Source organism: Heloderma suspectum, chromosome 5, assembly GCF_057233095.1.
Source record: "Heloderma suspectum isolate Gila_16-S chromosome 5, 16-S_ref, whole genome shotgun sequence".
Classification (NCBI taxonomy): domain Eukaryota; kingdom Metazoa; phylum Chordata; class Lepidosauria; order Squamata; family Helodermatidae; genus Heloderma; species Heloderma suspectum.
Window position 1 is genome coordinate 32575896 of NC_139462.1, and position 17719 is coordinate 32593614.

The 17719-nt window shown below is 45.6% G+C and overlaps 1 protein-coding gene across 1 annotated transcript in view; it reads left to right on the forward strand.

The window, feature by feature from the left end:
* Positions 1-2716: 2716 nt before the first annotated feature.
* Positions 2717-17719, forward strand: part of C5H4orf17 (chromosome 5 C4orf17 homolog) — a 35991-nt gene continuing 20988 nt past the window's right edge. Inside the window, exons 1-3 of the mRNA XM_084855705.1 lie at positions 2717-2761; positions 11017-11145; positions 16331-16554. Coding sequence (XP_084711831.1) covers positions 16407-16554 — 148 coding nt within the window. The 5' untranslated portion in view covers positions 2717-2761; positions 11017-11145; positions 16331-16406. The remainder of the gene's footprint in view (positions 2762-11016; positions 11146-16330; positions 16555-17719) is intronic.

A 17719-nucleotide genomic window follows, 5' to 3' on the forward strand; every position in this document is an offset into this window, starting at 1 on the left:
ACAGTTGTGAATTTTTCATTCAAAAGTCATGGAGCTGAGTCTTCCACGTCGCTAGCCAAGAACAGTGGAGGCGGGCGGCTCCGATGTCACTGGGATAGTGAAGCCACTGCAGGTTTCAGTCAGAACCCCAAAGGAGCTATGGACAGCGCCTTTAGAATTCTGACTGAAAACCGGAGCAGATTCACCACCCCGCTGACATCAGAGTCACCAGCCTACACTTGTCAAGAAGTGACAGCTGCCCTGCTCATGATTCCACATTTACAGCAGTTTGCTGGTCCTTTACATAACATCCTCTTCCACGGCCTCTCCCATGCTTTGCGACCATTTTAGCAGGGGGGGGGGCGAGGAAAGTTAATAGGGCAGCAAGATTGTTAATAGGGACTGGCCAACAAGATCACATTATGCCAGTCCATTTCCAGGTCCGATTCATAGCGCTGGAATTAACATTCAAAGCCCTAAACGGCTTGGGGCCAGGTTATCTGAAGGATTGCCTCCTCCCATATGTGCCTGCCCATACCCTAAGATCATCCTCAGGGGTTCTTCCCTGGGAACCCCCATCAAAGGAAGCAAGGCCGGTGGTTACCAGGAGGAGGGCCTTTTCTGCTGCCGCCCCCCCCCCCCCCGGCTGTGGAATGAGTTCCCTAGAGAGGTTCACCTGGTGCCTACATTGCTCTCCTTCCCAAGCCAGGTGAAGACCTTTTTATTCTCCCAGTTTTTTATCATTTTAGCTTCTTGATCTTTTAGCACTGAAGTTTTAAATCTGTATTTTAAACCTCTGCATTTCTGCTAGCTTTTACTCTGGTTGTACTGTTATATTGTGCTTTTAAGCTTTTATATTTTATATTGTTTTATGCTGCACTCTGTGGTTTTAATTTTCGTAAACTGTCCAGAGAGCTTGGGCTATTGGGCAGTATAGAGAAAAAATAAATAAATAAGTCTGGCTTTATTTGTGAATGCTGGGAGAAAACCTAGTGTGTAACTGTGCAATTGCATTATACTGCAGCGCCCCCTAGCGCTTGTGTAACAGAACATAATAAACGGAAGAGAAAAAAAAACCCTGGGGAAAAACACACATAAAGGAGCCAATCTTAAGCCTGCAAAGAATCCAAAACAGAAGCATCGGGCGGGTTAAAAGCCTCATGTAGAAAAGCCCTATGACTTGCTTGAAGTCAACAGGAAAAGTGGAACAATGATGCTTTCTAAAGGCTGCTGCCGGAAGAAACATATGAATTAAATAAGTGAGCATACGCACTCTACCCAACAATATCCCGGTGTGAAACACACAGTGGCACTAACTCTAAAAGAGCTATCCAAGATGCTGAACCTATTTTGGGGATGGGGTTCAGCACCTTGGGTAGCTCCTTTAGAGTTCTGCCTCGTTCTGACTGAAACACAGGATGAATTTACAGCCCCACCAAAATTGGAGCCACCAGCCTCTACTGGACCCTAGCAACATCTTTCTACTTCTGTGTTTTTTAAAAAAGAAAGAAGAACAACCTTTCCAGGGCAGGTGTACTGCTGCAGAGCAAAGCTCCACAGTCACGCCAACCACCTTCAATTCCTACTCCCAGAGTGCCTCTACAAACCATTTGGGACCCAAAGAGGCACTCTGGGAAATGCAGATGCTCGGCACAACTGAGGAGCTGTCAAAAGTAAAAGGGGGGCAGGGGGAGAGACAGAAGGAGAAAAGACGGCCACTTCTGCCACCACCAGTGTCCCTGTAAACCAGTGGTGGAGATGGCAAGATTAACAGGTCCTTCTTTCTTCCTCCGTTTAAAAGGAGGAGTGGCTCCCAATAACCTGTGTAAAGAATTCAGAAGAAAGAAAGAGGAATTCCTTCCATCTTCCTGTGGGCTGCCACAGACCACAAGGCAATGTAATGAAACAAGCAACGGTCAAAGCACAGGCAATCAGTCAGACACATGGGGTCAGGCTAAGGCAAGAGCGGGCAAGATAGCAGGCGATCAAAACCCGGTTACATCGCTCGATAGATTACACAGTTTAGAAGCAGAGTCAAGGAGGCGGCCAAGGTCAGGAGCACTGAGGTTCAACCATAAGGCAAGGCCAGGGAAACCAGATGTGAGGCAGTAGGAGCTGATAGAATGTGGTTTCCAGTCCTGGCTGAACCGACACTGAAAGCTTTTATCACCAGAGCCACCCAGGCCCAGCTGCATCTTGTTCCTCAGGGACATTTGGCTCAGAAGGTTCCAGATCATCACTTGAGAACGTTTCCTCCAGACAGAGCATGACACAATTCTTCCTGCTGCCTGCAGGGGCGGGGGGAGGCACAGAGGGATCAGACGACACCTTCTTTCCTTCTTTTTTGTTAAAACAAACAAAAAAAGACCTATTTGTCCCGTTTCCCCCCCCCCCATCTGCTTACCAGGCAGCAGGAAGAGAACAGACTGGAGGAGGAGGGACTGTAGAGAGATGGTGGTGCAGGTGGCCCCAAAGGAGACCCTGCCCAGGCCCCCTCAGCCGTAGCAGCACCACTGGAAATGCATTCACCATAATCCAATAGTACCAGTGTGCAACCTGATGCATGCATGGTCCTTTCTGCACAAACAGAAGCTGACCTGTCCGTTTCAGTGTCTGGGAATACTTCCTGCAGGGAACAGGATGTTGTAACATCTAATCTTGTAACAAGAACAGGAATGTGTTGCTGGAGGGGGGGGGGAATAGCAAGAGTCCAACCCCCCTTTTTTTCTTTTCTTCTGGCCCTCAGTTTTGTTAGTGGATGAGCCTGCTGGGTGGATGAAAGGTTAGTGGTGAACAAAGCATGCTTGGATTCCATATGGGGGAATATTTGGCTGGTGGGTTTGCTAAAGTCAGCATTTGTCAGGGGTGTGTTTGAACTTTAAAGTAATAACACGTCTCTAAGATAAGCTATCCTATCCAGTTGGCCTGTGAATATAACATGTTGAGTGAGGACAATGGGACTGTTTGTACAGGCTCTCATGCTATATTTCCTCACTAGTGGGAGTGGAAAATCCATGTTGTGGGCAACAGGACAAATTCGCAGGCAAGTTACAATAGTTCTGCTCAAGGCACTTTGCTATAATGTGGATTTTCCATTTTTAGACAACATTTTTACTTTATCCAACAACAGGAAGAATTCCCAAACACTCCTATGGAGAGAAAAGTGCTACATCGGAATCTTTCCTAAAACGTTGGGAGACGACAATGTTGCTGCCTCCTCCTTTTGCTTATCTTATAAATGCAATATCATAGTGGCAATCAAGGCTGTAATCTATGCTTCATTACTCTCATACAGAAAGTCAAAGCTGACCAGAGTCTTAGGATCATTAGGAGAAATATTAAAGTAACAAAGAGGGAAAGACATAATAGCTGTACAATGGGGGCTTCCAGACAGATGGCTCCTAGCGCTACCTGTCAAACCAGTGCACTCCCATTGTGCAGCTCTTCTGTCTTTCCATCCTTAACAGATTTTCTGTGGTAAGAAAAAAGAAGAAGCGGTGGGGAAACACAGGAGGGTTACAAAGAAGAGCCATCTGGTCCCGCCGTAAAATTCCGTGAATGGGGCTGGGCAACTGTATAATAGCAGCGTCTTCCATAAACACCCAGTGTCTTTGGATTGGTATTGCTAGGAACTGTCCCTCTGGAAGCATCCTCAGAGAGGATGGGCCATTGGGGGTAAATTAATAGAGCAAGCGCATAGCCTCCAGCCCCTGGGAGAATAGCAGTGCACAAGAACAGGGAAATAGTCATGATCTGTGAATTGTTGCAGGATATGAAACAGCACCATCTAGTGGTACACAGGATGATACTGTGGTACACTGAGTTATATATTCCAATTACTTGTATTTCCCCTATCCAAAACAGAGCTGTAAAATGAATGTTTTTCAAAACAGATTGAATGAATAGATCTGTGAGATGTTGTGGGAACTTTGGAAATGCCCCTATCAAACACTGCCAAGTTGAAGGATACTGAGAAGAGGCTCAAGGAGTGATCCATCCTGGATCAAATTCTCTCCCCTTCTCTCGGACTGCTCCAGTGTTTCTGTACCAAGAAAAGCAATTTCATCAAAAACTATGGGCTTCTTCACACAGAGCTTTTATCCTGCTATTGAGACAGGTTACTCACGGAGGTTTGCGGGCCCTCACTGTCAATCTCCAGGGCGTCTCCCTCACTAAATTACCTTTATTCCATTTTTTAAAAGTTCGGCGATAATGAGCTATCAAATTACCGTGCTTGAGTTCCACTTCAGTTCCCTTGTGAATAAGGAAAAGCCGCAATAAGAGGAGCTAGACTGCAGTGTCATCTAGTGGCTGTATAATGAAACATATGGAAGATTCAGATAAGGGGTTAGGGTTGGGGTTAGGGTTGTGATCCTGCATCTAAAACAGAAGCAGAAAGCCCTGTTTAAATGCAGGATTTTAGGGTGGTGTAGAGATGCCCTGGAGCTCCTGTTGTCATTGCAAGACTTTGGATACAGATCACTTCTCACAGGGCTGGCTCAAGCCATTTTCCTGCTGGACACGTTGGCCCTCCACCCATTCCATGTACAAAAGCCGACCAGACTGCACTTATGGGTGGGTAGTTGAATCTTACTTGTTGTTGTTGTTGTTGTTCAGTCGTTCAGTCGTGTCCGACTCTTCGTGACCCCATGGACCATAGCACGCCAGGCCTTCCTGTCCTGCGCTCTCTCCCGGAGCGTGCTCAAGTTCGTATTTATTGCATCGGTGATGCTATCCAGCCATCTCATCCTCTGCCGTCCCCTTCTCCTTTTGCCTTCAATCTTTCCCAGCATCAGGGTCTTTTCCAGTGAAACTTACTTACTGTCAATTTAATCTCCCTTTCTTTTTACTGATGACAGGACAATATCCTCCACTGCACCCAAGGGCAGCAGGCTTGCTTAGGTCATGGGTAGGAAGAAGGCAGATCTGATCTACTGGCAGATCTCTGGATGAGTTGCAGTAGATGGGCAAGGATTTCTGGCTCCCAATTGTTTAGCTATAGCCAGTGTCAACTCCAAGTTTTTGAGGAGACATGGGCAAGACATCCTTTGTGCCCCTCCTCCCTCAGCAAGTCTACCTTCTACCTAAATGCAGGATTTTAGGCTGGTGCAGAGATGCTCCAAGTCAGAGCATCCATTCTTCTCCTTCTTCCCTCCAGCTTTTTAACCAGTTACTATAGCACTGATAACTATTTGTTATAGGGTCGAATGAATTTGACTCCTGCAAACCCTTGCTTTTATGTTCAGTTATTATCAGCTGCCTAGAGAATTTGATGCTATGGGGCGACATACAAATACTGTAAATAAATAAACCCCGAAAAACCTTCATTCATGTCAGAATGAACAGAAGCGATTCCTCCTGTCATCCCTCTCTCTCTCTCTGCCCTGCCATTCACTTCATCTAGACCAGAGCCGCTGCTGGTTTAGGGTTCACACAAAAGTTGCCCATGCAACATGTTTTGCTGGTTGCTCTTGTAATGAGATGCACAAGACGCCTCTACTATACTAGTGCTTGTTTCCTTGGGTAGTCATATAGCAAATCCTCACTATTGTACTTTTGCTGCCATTGTTTATACAAGGCATACATGCAACAGCGAGATAAAGACTCGTCTCTTCTTGGCTGGTTCCTGAGTTGAACAGAAGCAACATTTTACCTAGAGGCTTATTTAAGAAGAGACGGAGAAAAGTACCTGCATCACCATCAGCAGCAGGTTCAGGGGTGGCTAGCCCCTTCCAGTGTGGTGTAGTGGCAAGAGTGTTGGACTGGGAGCTGGGACATCTGGGTTCTAGTCCCCACTCGGCCATGGAAGCTCACTGGGTGACTTTGGGCCAGTCACACACTCTCAGCCCAACCTACCTCACAGGGTTGTTGTTGTGGGGAAAAAATGGAGAGGAGGAGGATAATGTAAGCCACCTTGGGTTCCTTGCAAGAGGAAAACCAGTGCAGTTCCTTGCACTGGTTACCAGTTGTTTTCCGGGCCAAATTCAAGGTGTTGGTTTTGACCTTTAAAACCCTATATGGTTCCGGCCCAGCCTATCTTAAGGAGCGCCTCCAGCAACACCAGACAGGCCGCTTAACAAGATCAGCCTCGGATGGCCTTCTCTCTGTCCCATCAGCCAGGACAGCTAGACTGGTGGGGACGAGGGAGAGGGCCTTCTCTGTGGTGGCCCCCACTCTGTGGAACTCCCTCCCTAGGGAACTCCGTCATGCCCCCTCTTTAATGAGCTTCCATCGTGCATTAAAAACGTGGTTGTTCAGGCAGGCATTTGGGGTGGGTTAGGGTATTTAAAAAAAAAAAAAATTATGGTAAAATTTTATTGTTTTAAATTGTTTTATGGTGGGTTGTACATCGCCCAGAGTGGCTGGGTGACCAGTCAGATGGGCGATTAATAAATGTAATAAATAAATAAATAAATAAATAAGGCAGGATATAAATGCAATGAATGAATGAATAAATAAATAAATAAATTGTTGGTGTTGGCTCTTTCTGTATGACCATCAAGGATTAATGACACAGGGAGCTGTCTCAGAGCATTGGTGCATCTTGTTCAGTATTGTCTTACTGACTGGTCTAGCTAAGGGCACAATCCTCTGCATGTTTAGACAGAGAAAAAGCCTACAACTCCCAGCATGCCCCAGCCAACCAAGGCCCCAGCCTTTTCTCTGTCTAAACATGCAGAGGATTGTGCCCTAAGTAACTTAGGAACTTGTCCAGTATTGTCTAACTAACCAAGCTCTCCAGAGTTGTAGACACCTAACTGGAGATGCTGCTGGTGGAGTCTGGGACCTTTTGCATGAAAAGCAGGTGTTGTTCTGCTAAGAACAGCCCTTCTGCTAAGGCAGGGGTGCACAGGCCCCGTTTCTTGCATTCAGTCCCTGGGTGTGTGTTGCAGGGCCCATATCCTCCCGCATGCTGCTGCTGCTACCAACCCTCCTCCCCCCGCCAGGCTGCTGATCGGCATCACTGCCTCCATGCTGCTAATGGCAGTGCAAAAGCAGCCCTGCCCCCTGGCGACCCTGCAGCAGCCAGTATCACAGCTTTCATGCCTCCATTAGTGGTGTGAAGCACCAATGCTGGTCAGGGTTGCCAGGAAAGGAAAAGGCTAATAGGGATGGCGGACAATTCTGCCACGGATTCCAGTGATTCCCCTGGAATCCATGGCGGAACGGCCTCCTGCCCCCCCGCCCCCCCCCGCGGAATCCCCCCGGGACGGCACTTACCTGGGGTGGATTCGGCGGCAGCTCTGGCTGGTCTCCTGGCTGGCTGCGGCAGGGCTGCTGCCGCCGCCATTGCCGTCCTTGGACCGTGATAGGCTACGTAAGAATTTACATAGCCTATCACGGCTAACCTCAAAAAACCCCAAAACACCGCAGCGTACGCAAATGGCGGCGGCTACAGCGGCTGCCATTTGCGTTCCCTGTTTTTCACTGATTTATCTTACGTAAATATTTACATAAGATAAAACGGCCAAAAAATAGGGGGAACGCAAATAGCGTAGTGGACGCTATTTGCGTTCCTTTATTTTTCGCCATTCTAGCCTACTTAAATATTTACGTATAGCAGACGTAAGAGCAGAGCAGAGAGAGACAGGGATGAGAGGAGGAATCGCTTCTGTTTATTCTGACATGAATGAAGGTTTTTTCGGGGTTTATTTATTTACAGTATTTGTATGTCGCCCCATAGCATCAAATTCTCTAGGCAGCTGATAATAATTGAACATAAAAGCAAGGGTTTGCAGGAGTCAAATTCATTCGACCCTATAACAAATAGTTATCAGTGCTATAGTAACTGGTTAAAAAGCTGGAGGGAAGAAGGAGAAGAATGGATGCTCTGCGGGTTTTTTTTTTTTTTTTTTTGAGGTTAGTCGTGATAGGCTACGTAAATTCTTATGTAGCCTATCACAGTTGTCTGGCTGGATGCAAATGGCAGCTGCTACGGCAGCCGCCATTTGCGTTCCCTGTTTTTCACTGATTTATCTTACGTAAATATTTACATAAGATAAAACGGCCAAAAAAAAGGGGGAACGCAAATAGCGTAGTGGACGCTATTTGCGTTCCTTTATTTTTCGCCGTTCTAGCCTACTTAAATATTTACGTATAGCAGACGTAAGAGCAGAGCAGAGAGAGACAGGGATGAGAGGAGGAATCGCTTCTGTTCATTCTGACATGAATGAAGGTTTTTCGGGGTTTATTTATTTACAGTATTTGTATGTCGCCCCATAGCATCAAATTCTCTAGGCAGCTGATAATAATTGAACATAAAAGCATGGGTTTGCAGGAGTCAAATTCATTCGACCCTATAACAAATAGTTATCAGTGCTATAGTAACTGGTTAAAAAGCTGGAGGGAAGAAGGAGAAGAATGGATGCTCTGCGGGTTTTTTTTTTTTTTTTGAGGTTAGCCGTGATAGGCTACGTAAATTCTTATGTAGCCTATCACAGTTGTCTGGCTGGACGCAAATGGCAGCTGCTACGGCAGCCGCCATTTGGGTCCGCACCAGGCCGTCCGCGGCTGGAAATCCAGCTGCGGACGGCCCTGGCCAGCTGCTCCGCGGCCTGGCCGTGGAGCGGAGCCAGGCATCGAGGATTCCGGGGGGGAGGACTGGATCGCCTCCCCCCCCCCGTCGAGGATTCCGCGGGGAGGGACGGAGCAAAGGTGAGTTTCGTACATCCCTAAAGGCTAAAGGCTTCGCCTCCCACCCCCACCCCCCAGTGACCCAGAAACAACTGGCATAAATTTTTCAGCACCACAGAAGCAGCAGTGCCCTTTGGGGTTGCTAGGGGTGGTGGTGGCTTTAGCCTTCCTCTCCCTCAAAACCCCCCAGACAGCCCACTCCATCTCAGTAGTGTATCTCTCTGTGTGTATGTGCAAGCACATATGCAACCCTGCTTCTGCCTGATGTGGCCCTTGGGTCCATAAAGGTTTCCTGTCCTAAAGGAATCTTGCCAGAGATAATATAGGACTGAATCCAGACTAAGAGCTTCTCCACACTGGGCTTTTTATCCCACACCTTTAGAGGGGCTTCTGCTTCTGAATCCTTTGTGAGATTAAGATCAGCTCCTTCACACTCTTTTTTTTCCTGGGGCTGCAAGTCCTATATGTTTCATTATACAGCCACTAGATGGCACTGCAGAGCCTCTTGTGGCGCAGAGTGATAGGTGGCAGTATTGCAACCGAAATGCTCCCCACGTCCTGAGTTCGATCCCAGTACCCAGCTTGCTGGGGGAAAGGTAGTCACGACTGGGGAAGGCAATGGCAAACCACCCCGCTATAGTCTGCCATGAAAAGGCCAGCATAAGCGGCGTCCCTCTAGGGGTCAGTAATGACCCAGTGCTTTCACGGGAGGAACCTTTTCCCTTTCAGATGACACTGCTGTTATAGCACAACTCCCTCTTTATATGGACAAATTCAATCCGGTTTTTTATTACCTCATTATCTCTGTTTCAAATAAAGCTGTGGAAATGGTCAGAAAGCACAGGAGAGGTGCTGGAGGTTGATGACGTCATGTAAAGGACCCATATATGTCTGTGAGTAACCAATCTCTATCCCAGGATAAAAGCCCCGTGTGGAGAAGCCCTATTAAACAGAGTGAGGCAATGACCCCAGGTGGCAAATGCTAGGAGAGGGCTTGCAGCGAGTTGTGGGAGCACATAGCTGCGTGTGCCGCCCGGCCTGCCTTGCACCCCCAAAGCTAGCCTGCTGCCCTCAAGTGTGATAGAGGACATTGTCTCATTGCCAGTGTTGAAGTTAGATTCAAAATGGGGCTTTTTTTGGGGGGGGTGGCCCCTTGGCTGCACCAGCCTGGAGCTGGCATAGTGAAAAAAGAACACTGCTCCCCCCTTCTGCCCTGGATGACATGAGCTGGCAAAGTTTATGATGCAACAGTCAATCTGCTGCTCTGCTCCTCCTTGAACCCACTTTGGATTGCTCTGCCTGTTAGCTGCATTCAGTTTCCACTGAAATCAATGGGGCTTAATTTAGCCATGACTAACTTTGCATGTTGGTTTCAATGGGACTTACATTTGACTGACTTTGTCTGGATCTAACTCATAATATGTAAATGGGAATTCAAGCCATTCTTGTCTCATCAGATCATTGCTGCTCAGGGAATCTTTATAGGTGATGTTCTTTCTACATGGGGAGTGTTTTCCATGCAGGAAATAAAATGCAACTGCTATTCAGAATCGTTGTTACTCACAAATGGTGATCAGCTTGCAAATTTCAGAGCGCAGAATGGTATCACTTGTGGCATTTTACATTCTGGACATGGTATATGTAACATAATTGTCCTAGTTACTAGTATAAGAAATACATGTAGGTTGAAGCTCTAATTCTGCAGTGGACTCGCTGAGATATAATTACCACTGCAGCATGTCAGAACAAGAGATATTTTAAAGGTATTCAGTAAAGCCAACAGATTTTCACAGCACAGAAAATCATTTACTGTATTATTTAAAGGTGATCTCAAGTCATTTTCGCTTCTTTTACAACTGGTCTCTTTTTATTGTGCCTGATTTGTTCTTAATGTGAAGTTATGCAAAATGAGTACAATTTAATGTATGAATCACACATTAGCCAATCTATGATCTCTTTACTTTCTTGGGTTCTGCTTGATGTCAATCCGATGTTCAACTCCTTATTTAGGAATGGTTGTAATTTGTGTTATATTTGATATCCATTTCATTATCCTGTATGCAGGCCTTCTATATAAATATGTATCTTTCCAGTGGTGAGGAATATAATATGCTTTCTTGCTTTCTCTACAGTATGCAAGAAATGATGTGCTTACTTTACAAACATATGAGGTTGGAAGATGTCATAAAAGAAGTGATGTATGCAGAATGCTGGAGAGGAAAGATTCTTGGGTTCCAAACTGGGGTGGCTGCTGCCTCTTTCTTGCTTTTTCCTGAGATGTTCAGTGATGAGAGGAGCCAGTGAGGAGAAAGAAAGCAAATACAGGCTGAAAAGTCTGACAGTCTCAAACTGGCTGAGTCAAGGCCTTGATATACCATTGCAAAAACTGCTTTGTCTTTTCAGGTAAAAAATATTTTAAATCCAGAAAAGCAAAAGCGTCTGATTCTACCGAAGATAGTGCAACCCAGTAGAAAAGACTCCACAAACTTTGCACTGTTGAGGAAAGTATCTCTTCTCATGGCTGTTCAGCAGGTACTGCCTTTGTACCACATATTTTTCTAAGGGTTCCTATATTGTTTTGCTTTGCTTCATCATCTAATTAAAGTAAAAATGGGTGTAATCCAGCCAGTTAAGCATTTCTAGGTCCAATGGATGAACTGGTTCTTTGCCCCTCTTTCCATTTGTGTTAAGGAGGCTGGCACCGTGAACTTTGAAATATATCCCATTCATTTCAATGGAACGGATTTTCTCTCTGTGTGTATACAAGGCCACAGGCTGCACTCCTAAGCACACTTGGGCACAATCCCACGCATGTTTAGACAGGAAAAAAGTTCTACAATTCCCAGCATGCCCTAGCCAGCCATGCTGGATGAGGCATGCTGGGTGTTGTAGGACTTTTTTCTGTCTAAATATGCATAGGATTGTGCCCTTAATTAGAAATAAAGTTCCACTGAAATCAATGGGACTGGGTGCCAAACACTCAACACGGCTGTGATCGAACAATACTTTCAAGAGGAGAGGAAGAGCTTACACACATGTAGCGGGGCATCTCTGACTCTCTCTTTTGTTCCCTCCACTTCCCAAAACTGCTTTTGAAATTGCCCTGGTGCACTCTGGGCCTGATAGCTGGACATAGAGCCCAGCCACATCTGGGAGTGGCCGTAGATCAGTGGTGGAGCATGTGCTTTGTATGCCAGGTTCAATCCCTGGCATCTCCAGCTAAAAGAATCAGGTAGCAGATGGAGAAAGACCTTTACCTAAGATCATAGAGAACCACTGTCAGTCAGATAGGGCTGGCCCTACCGTTAGGCAAACTGAGGCAGTCACCTCAGGCAGCAGTTGCCGGAAGGTGGCAGCAAAGTGTTGGAGGAGAGAGCTGTGGCCCACATGACCTGTTCTATGTCCCCTAAGTTAGCCTGCTGCCTTCTGGTGTGATGGAGGATGCTATCCCATCACCAGTGTTGAATAAAGATTCAACTTTCAGCCCAGTCAGCCGTTGTACATGGAATGGCGCCATCTTGTCCTTCGTCTCAGGCAGCAAAATGTCTTGGGCTGGCTCTGCCATCAGAGAAGATGCTATGGGCTAGATGAACCAAAGGACTGAGTCAATATCAGGCAGCCTCATATGTTCAGTTTCTAACATGCACTAGGACATAATTTGTGCACTGATGAAAGAATTGTGCACTGGGAACTATGTTTTTTGTATAGTTGGGAATATGGGGTTTAAACAAGGAGCTGGATAGTTTCTTAGAAAGAGGAGAAAAAATGAAGATAAAAAGAAATGGAAAACGAGGAAGACTACTGTTTTATTTCAGTCTTCCTAATCTTATACTAATAGAATAAATTATAAATTTGGGGAGGGGGGAGAGCTTCCCCTTACCCCTCCATCTTTCCAAGACATGTTTTTCTTCTTCTTTCCCCTCTGCCTTTTACTTTCTTATTTTCCTTTCCTTCCTGTTTACTTTTCTTTCCTTCTTTCAATGCTGTTTCCCCTGACTCTCCTTTGTCTTCCCTTCTCCATTCATTCTCACTTTCCTTTTCATTATCATCTTTCCTTCCTCTCTGGTAGAAAAAGTTCCAAGGTGGTGGTGGTGGTGGTGGTAGTGGTCACAGATTGGGGTGAGATGAGTGTGCACAGGCTTCCGGTTCCGTGTCAGTTTATACAAACAAACCCTGGTAGTCTGGGGGCACAATTCACCTGGAGTGTCTATTTATCTAAGGCAGGGGTGCAGAACCTGTTGTATAGGTAGAGGGAATGACTATAAGACTCAGCAGGCCTCAGCACAAATGTCCTTTATTTATCACACAGAGAATTTAGCAGAAGCTCCACCCACTGCTGCTACTCCCAATTCTACAGGAGCTGCCCCCCCCCCCGAATACATAACAGAACCTCAGGCCTGGGGGCCAAATCCAGCCCTCCTCGGGTTCAAATGCAGACCTCTGGGGTTTTCCAGATGACCATGCCGTCTTCCCTTGCACCCACCACTTTCCTCTGACCACAGATCATTTGGTGATTTCATGGCTTTTGTGCAATCCCCCCCCCCCCCCGCTTGAAATGCCCCTGCTCAGGCTTAGTTATTGGCAGTAGGAGCTTTGAAGCTACAATATGCTGGTATCCTGGCTCTACCCCTTTTGCCCCATCCACCGCTGCAATGTGATCCCTGAGAGTTCATTCAAAACGGAATTCAGTCCTCAAGCTGAAAGCAGTTCAACACCCCTGGCCTAAAGTATATGGTGGGTTTTTTAAAAAAAATGAGGGAGGGAAAAAAAACTGGCCTTGCTCTTTGCTTTTCTGACAGTTAACCTAAAAGCAGAAACCCTCTAATTGGGATGTTTTTCTTGGTCAACCGACTTACACTAGTCTCATTTAGAATGTTTGTTTTTAACCCTTTTGTTGTTGTTCAGTCGTTCAGTCGTGTCCGACTCTTCGTGACCCCATGGACCATAGCACGCCAGGCCTTCCTGTCCTGCGCTCTCTCCCGGAGCGTGCTCAAGTTCATATTCATTGCATCCGTGATGCTATCTAGCCATCTCATCCTCTGCCGTCCCCTTCTCCTTTGGCCTTCAGTCTTTCCCAGCATCAGGGTCTTTTCCAGGGAGTTTTCTCTTCGCATTAGGTGGCCAAAATATTGGAGCTTCAGCTTCATTATCTGTCCTTCCAATGAGCACTCAGGGTTGATTTCCTTTAGGATGGACTGATTTGACCTCCTTGCAGTCCAGGGGACTCGTAAGAGTCTTCTCTACTTCTATACTATTAATCCTTTAATTTGGTAAGCAGCCATATTCATGGCCTAGGTTCCTTGTACGCTATTCTCTTGCTTAGGTATCAGGCACTTGAAGATTCAGGACAGACATTTCTCCCTAATGTGGTAAACTGAGTAGGAAGGCAGAGAAAAGAAGTTTCAGCAGGGTCAGGAAGCAGGGTATCATCATGTCCTTTACAGTTACATATACTCACGTTATCACAGGGCATTTCTACACAAGGCTTTTATTGTGCTCGCGATTGGTCACTCACGGTTTTTTGCAGGTCCTTTATATGACATTGTCAACCTCCAGCCCCCCCCCCATGCTTTCTTGCCATTATAGCAGCATAATTCTCAATGGGGATAACGTGATAAGAGATTTTATCAAGCTTTGAAGCTCGATAAATTTTCAGTGAATTTCCAGAATCCTGCTTTATCGCAGTGCCATCTAGTAGCTGTATAATGAAACATATAGAACATGCCCAGAAAGAAAACTCCCTGAAACAACCATGTGTAAAGGAGGTGATCTTAATCCCGCAAGGAATCTGGAAGCAGAAGCCCCGGTAAGTGTTCGGGATTTTAACCTTGTGTGGAGAAGCTCACAGTATACTATAGTTTCAGATCACATTCAACTACTCCTCAGGAGGCATTTAAAAAGTAGCTGTCATAAAAGCTCTTTAAATGCACATTCTTATCCCCCCCCCCCCCCGCACCATTCAAACCTGAATATGTCCAAAATCAGCCTCAAAAGCTCTATTTGGGCATTCTTCTCTCAGCATGATTGCTGTGTGGAGAGACAGCACAGCTGGCACACTAACCATGCTGTCTCCACACACCCACTGTCTACATATTGGGGACACATCTGCAGAGGAGAAGCATGCTAAATGCATGCAAGCTGGCCCCACAAGCTGCAACCCTGATCATGCAGGGTTCCAGCTCTTGGGAAGAGCCTCTACACATTTGGCAGGCTTCCCCTTTTTAATTTTGTTTTAATTATTACATTTCTATACTACCCTAAAAGTTAAAACATTAAAATACAATAGACAAAGTTTAAAAGCTATTTACATAAAAGCATACGGACACTACATACACATAACATATAACTAAAAACAACTTTTAACTAAAAACATTTTTTTTAAATCCAACAATCAAACAACACAGCTTAAAAATAGTATACAAAAGTGAGCAAAAGGAACAAGAGTTCTCAAAAGGGAAGGCCTGCCAGAATAATAGAGTCTTTAATGTCTTTAATGCCATTCCACAACTGAGGGGCAGCAAAGGAAAAGGTCCTCTTGTGCGTGGCTGGCAATCTCATAATAGTCAGCCGCAGCAGAGAGCCCTCAGTGGCCCTTAGGTGGTGGACTGGGACGTAGGGAGAAGGCGCTCCCTTCAGTCATGCTGCAGCGTATGGACAGCCTAGGGCCAAGGACCAGGCCTGGACTGCAGGGGACATGATGGCAGGGGCAGGGCTGGTGCCTAGGGCCCTGCTTACTCCATGTGGACGTTAACTGTGTGGACAGAAGAACATCTGAACAGAACATGCGCAGTGGATGGTGGGGGAGGGTTCCCACCAAAACATTCCTCAGCTTTTGAGACTTTTGAGTCTCAAAAGGTTCAGCACAGGCACAGAGCCCACAAAGAAGAAGTAAATCAATCTTTACAGAGATTATAGCCCAGTGTCTAGAACCGGGGTGTTGAACCGCAGGCCCACAGGTGAAATCTGGCTCTAAAGGGTTTCCCAGGTGGCCACACCTTCTTCCCTGGCCACACCCCTTTCCCTCAGCTGTCAATTGTTTGGCAGTCTCCTGGCTTTTGTGTGGTGTTTTTCCCATTCTAACAGGTTGAAAAGTCTCTCCTAAGAGTTTTAAGCAACAATATGCTGGTGTTTTGGCCACACCCTCTTTTGCTTTTGGCCCCGCCCAGCACTGGAATGTGGTTCCTGAGAACTTCTCCAACATGGAATTCAGCCCTCTGGTAGAAAGAAGTTCACACCCCTGGTCCAAAAGGAATGACAAAACACAGCATGCTTTTCATGATAATCATCTATATAACTGCGAAGGTTGCCTGCCATACATGAACGTGTTTCATATGGAAAAGAAAATGGGAGAACACCATTTTTAGCCAAACGTATAATCTAGCCAAAATTGGCTTAATAATTCTATTACAATGTGATATATGGTCTGCTTAAAGGCCACAAGAGTACGAGCCAAGCAGAAACATTAAAGCCGTTTTTAAAATTCCGCCAAGCTTTTTATTGATTTTATTACTAGCCCCCCTATATAATTTTATTGGATGCTATTTTATTACATATTATTGATTCACTTGTTATATTGCTTTTATTTGTAAGCCAGCTTGTGAGGGCTTGCCCTAACAGGCCTGTAGAAATACAAGAACGAACAAAAGAAAGTCTGAAAATACCCTTGAAGAATATGTTACCTTCATGCAAATAACCATTATTTCTTCTCTGCCACCAGCATTAGAGCTGTCCTAATGAGGTGCTACCACTGCCTGTTGCAAGAAGAACTGCAAGGAAAATAGAAAAGCTTTAAGATGAATATCAATTTCAGACCACAACCTGAACCTCAGCTGATCCACAGAGAAGCCACGAGGCAAGGCCCAAGTGAGGTCCCATATGGGAAAGGAACTTACTTTGTTTGTAGACACTCCCCACATCCCAAGACTGTGTGCCACATCAAAGGTAAAGGTAAAGCCCCCTTGAAAGGCTAACATGGCCCATCTCGGCATTTGCTCTTGGTTTCCTGATTAGAAACATGTTTCATGCAATATTTGTTAGGAATGCATGTAGCACTGCAGGAAGTAAAGCAGCCACCATTTGTCTCCAGTTGCATGACAGATATTGCTTCGAAATATCATTGTATCAACATATGTGGAACTAGGCAGGAGAGCAGGGATAGCAGACAGGAAGAATAACTTAGTGACACAGAGGGAAGGTTTGAGAGAACAGCTACCAGGAAGTGACTAAGCATTAACAGTACACAGACAAAGCGGGAAGGACACAGAGAGTGAGGAGTTAGAAGGATTTTTAAATAAAAAACTTTATTTTACATCATTCTTGCCTGATTCTTAAGGAGTTGCAAACTACACCACTTGAAACAATCATGACAGCCCATTTGGTAGGACCAGCAAACACAGCATGTTGATTCCACTTTAGTTGGGCTCCTGCACCCCTAAATTCCCCATGTCAGTATAGGGCATTTCTAAGAATGGATAAAGGAAGAACTTAAGGAGAGAGGAAGTTAAACTGGGGGAAAGGCTAGTCCAGCTAGGCAAACAAAACTTCGGAACCAAGACCTTGCCTAACAAACAGATGCCTTTTTACTTATGTAGCCAGCTAGTGAATTACTACAGCTGTGAGTTTTGAACAGTAAGCATACATAGGACTGGGCTGCTCAATCCATCAGCTTAGAGATACTTAGTGTGTATCATTAAAAACATCGGGACAACCAAGGCACAATTAGCAATACTTAATGAACTTTAGGCTAGAAGATCTAGCAGCTTAATAGGCCACAGCAAGTCACCAGCAGCCAATTAATAGGTTAGTAAACTGGTGATTTAGCAGATCAGACTTCTCAAATGCAACTGGCTGTAGCTTCCTCTTTCTCTGGTTAGACTACTTAATTAGCATCTGGTAATGATGAAGATCCATCTCTGACTTGATCAGCCTCCAAGCTTTCATACTGACCAGTGTCAACTCACTGCAATACTTTTCAGTAGACTCAGATGGAGGGTTCCTAGTGCTACCAATTAGAAGACATTGTTCAGCTATTCCATCTTTGTTCCTTAATGGATTTTCTGTGGTAAAAAAAAAAGATGGAAGAAGTAATAAGAAAATACAGGAGGGT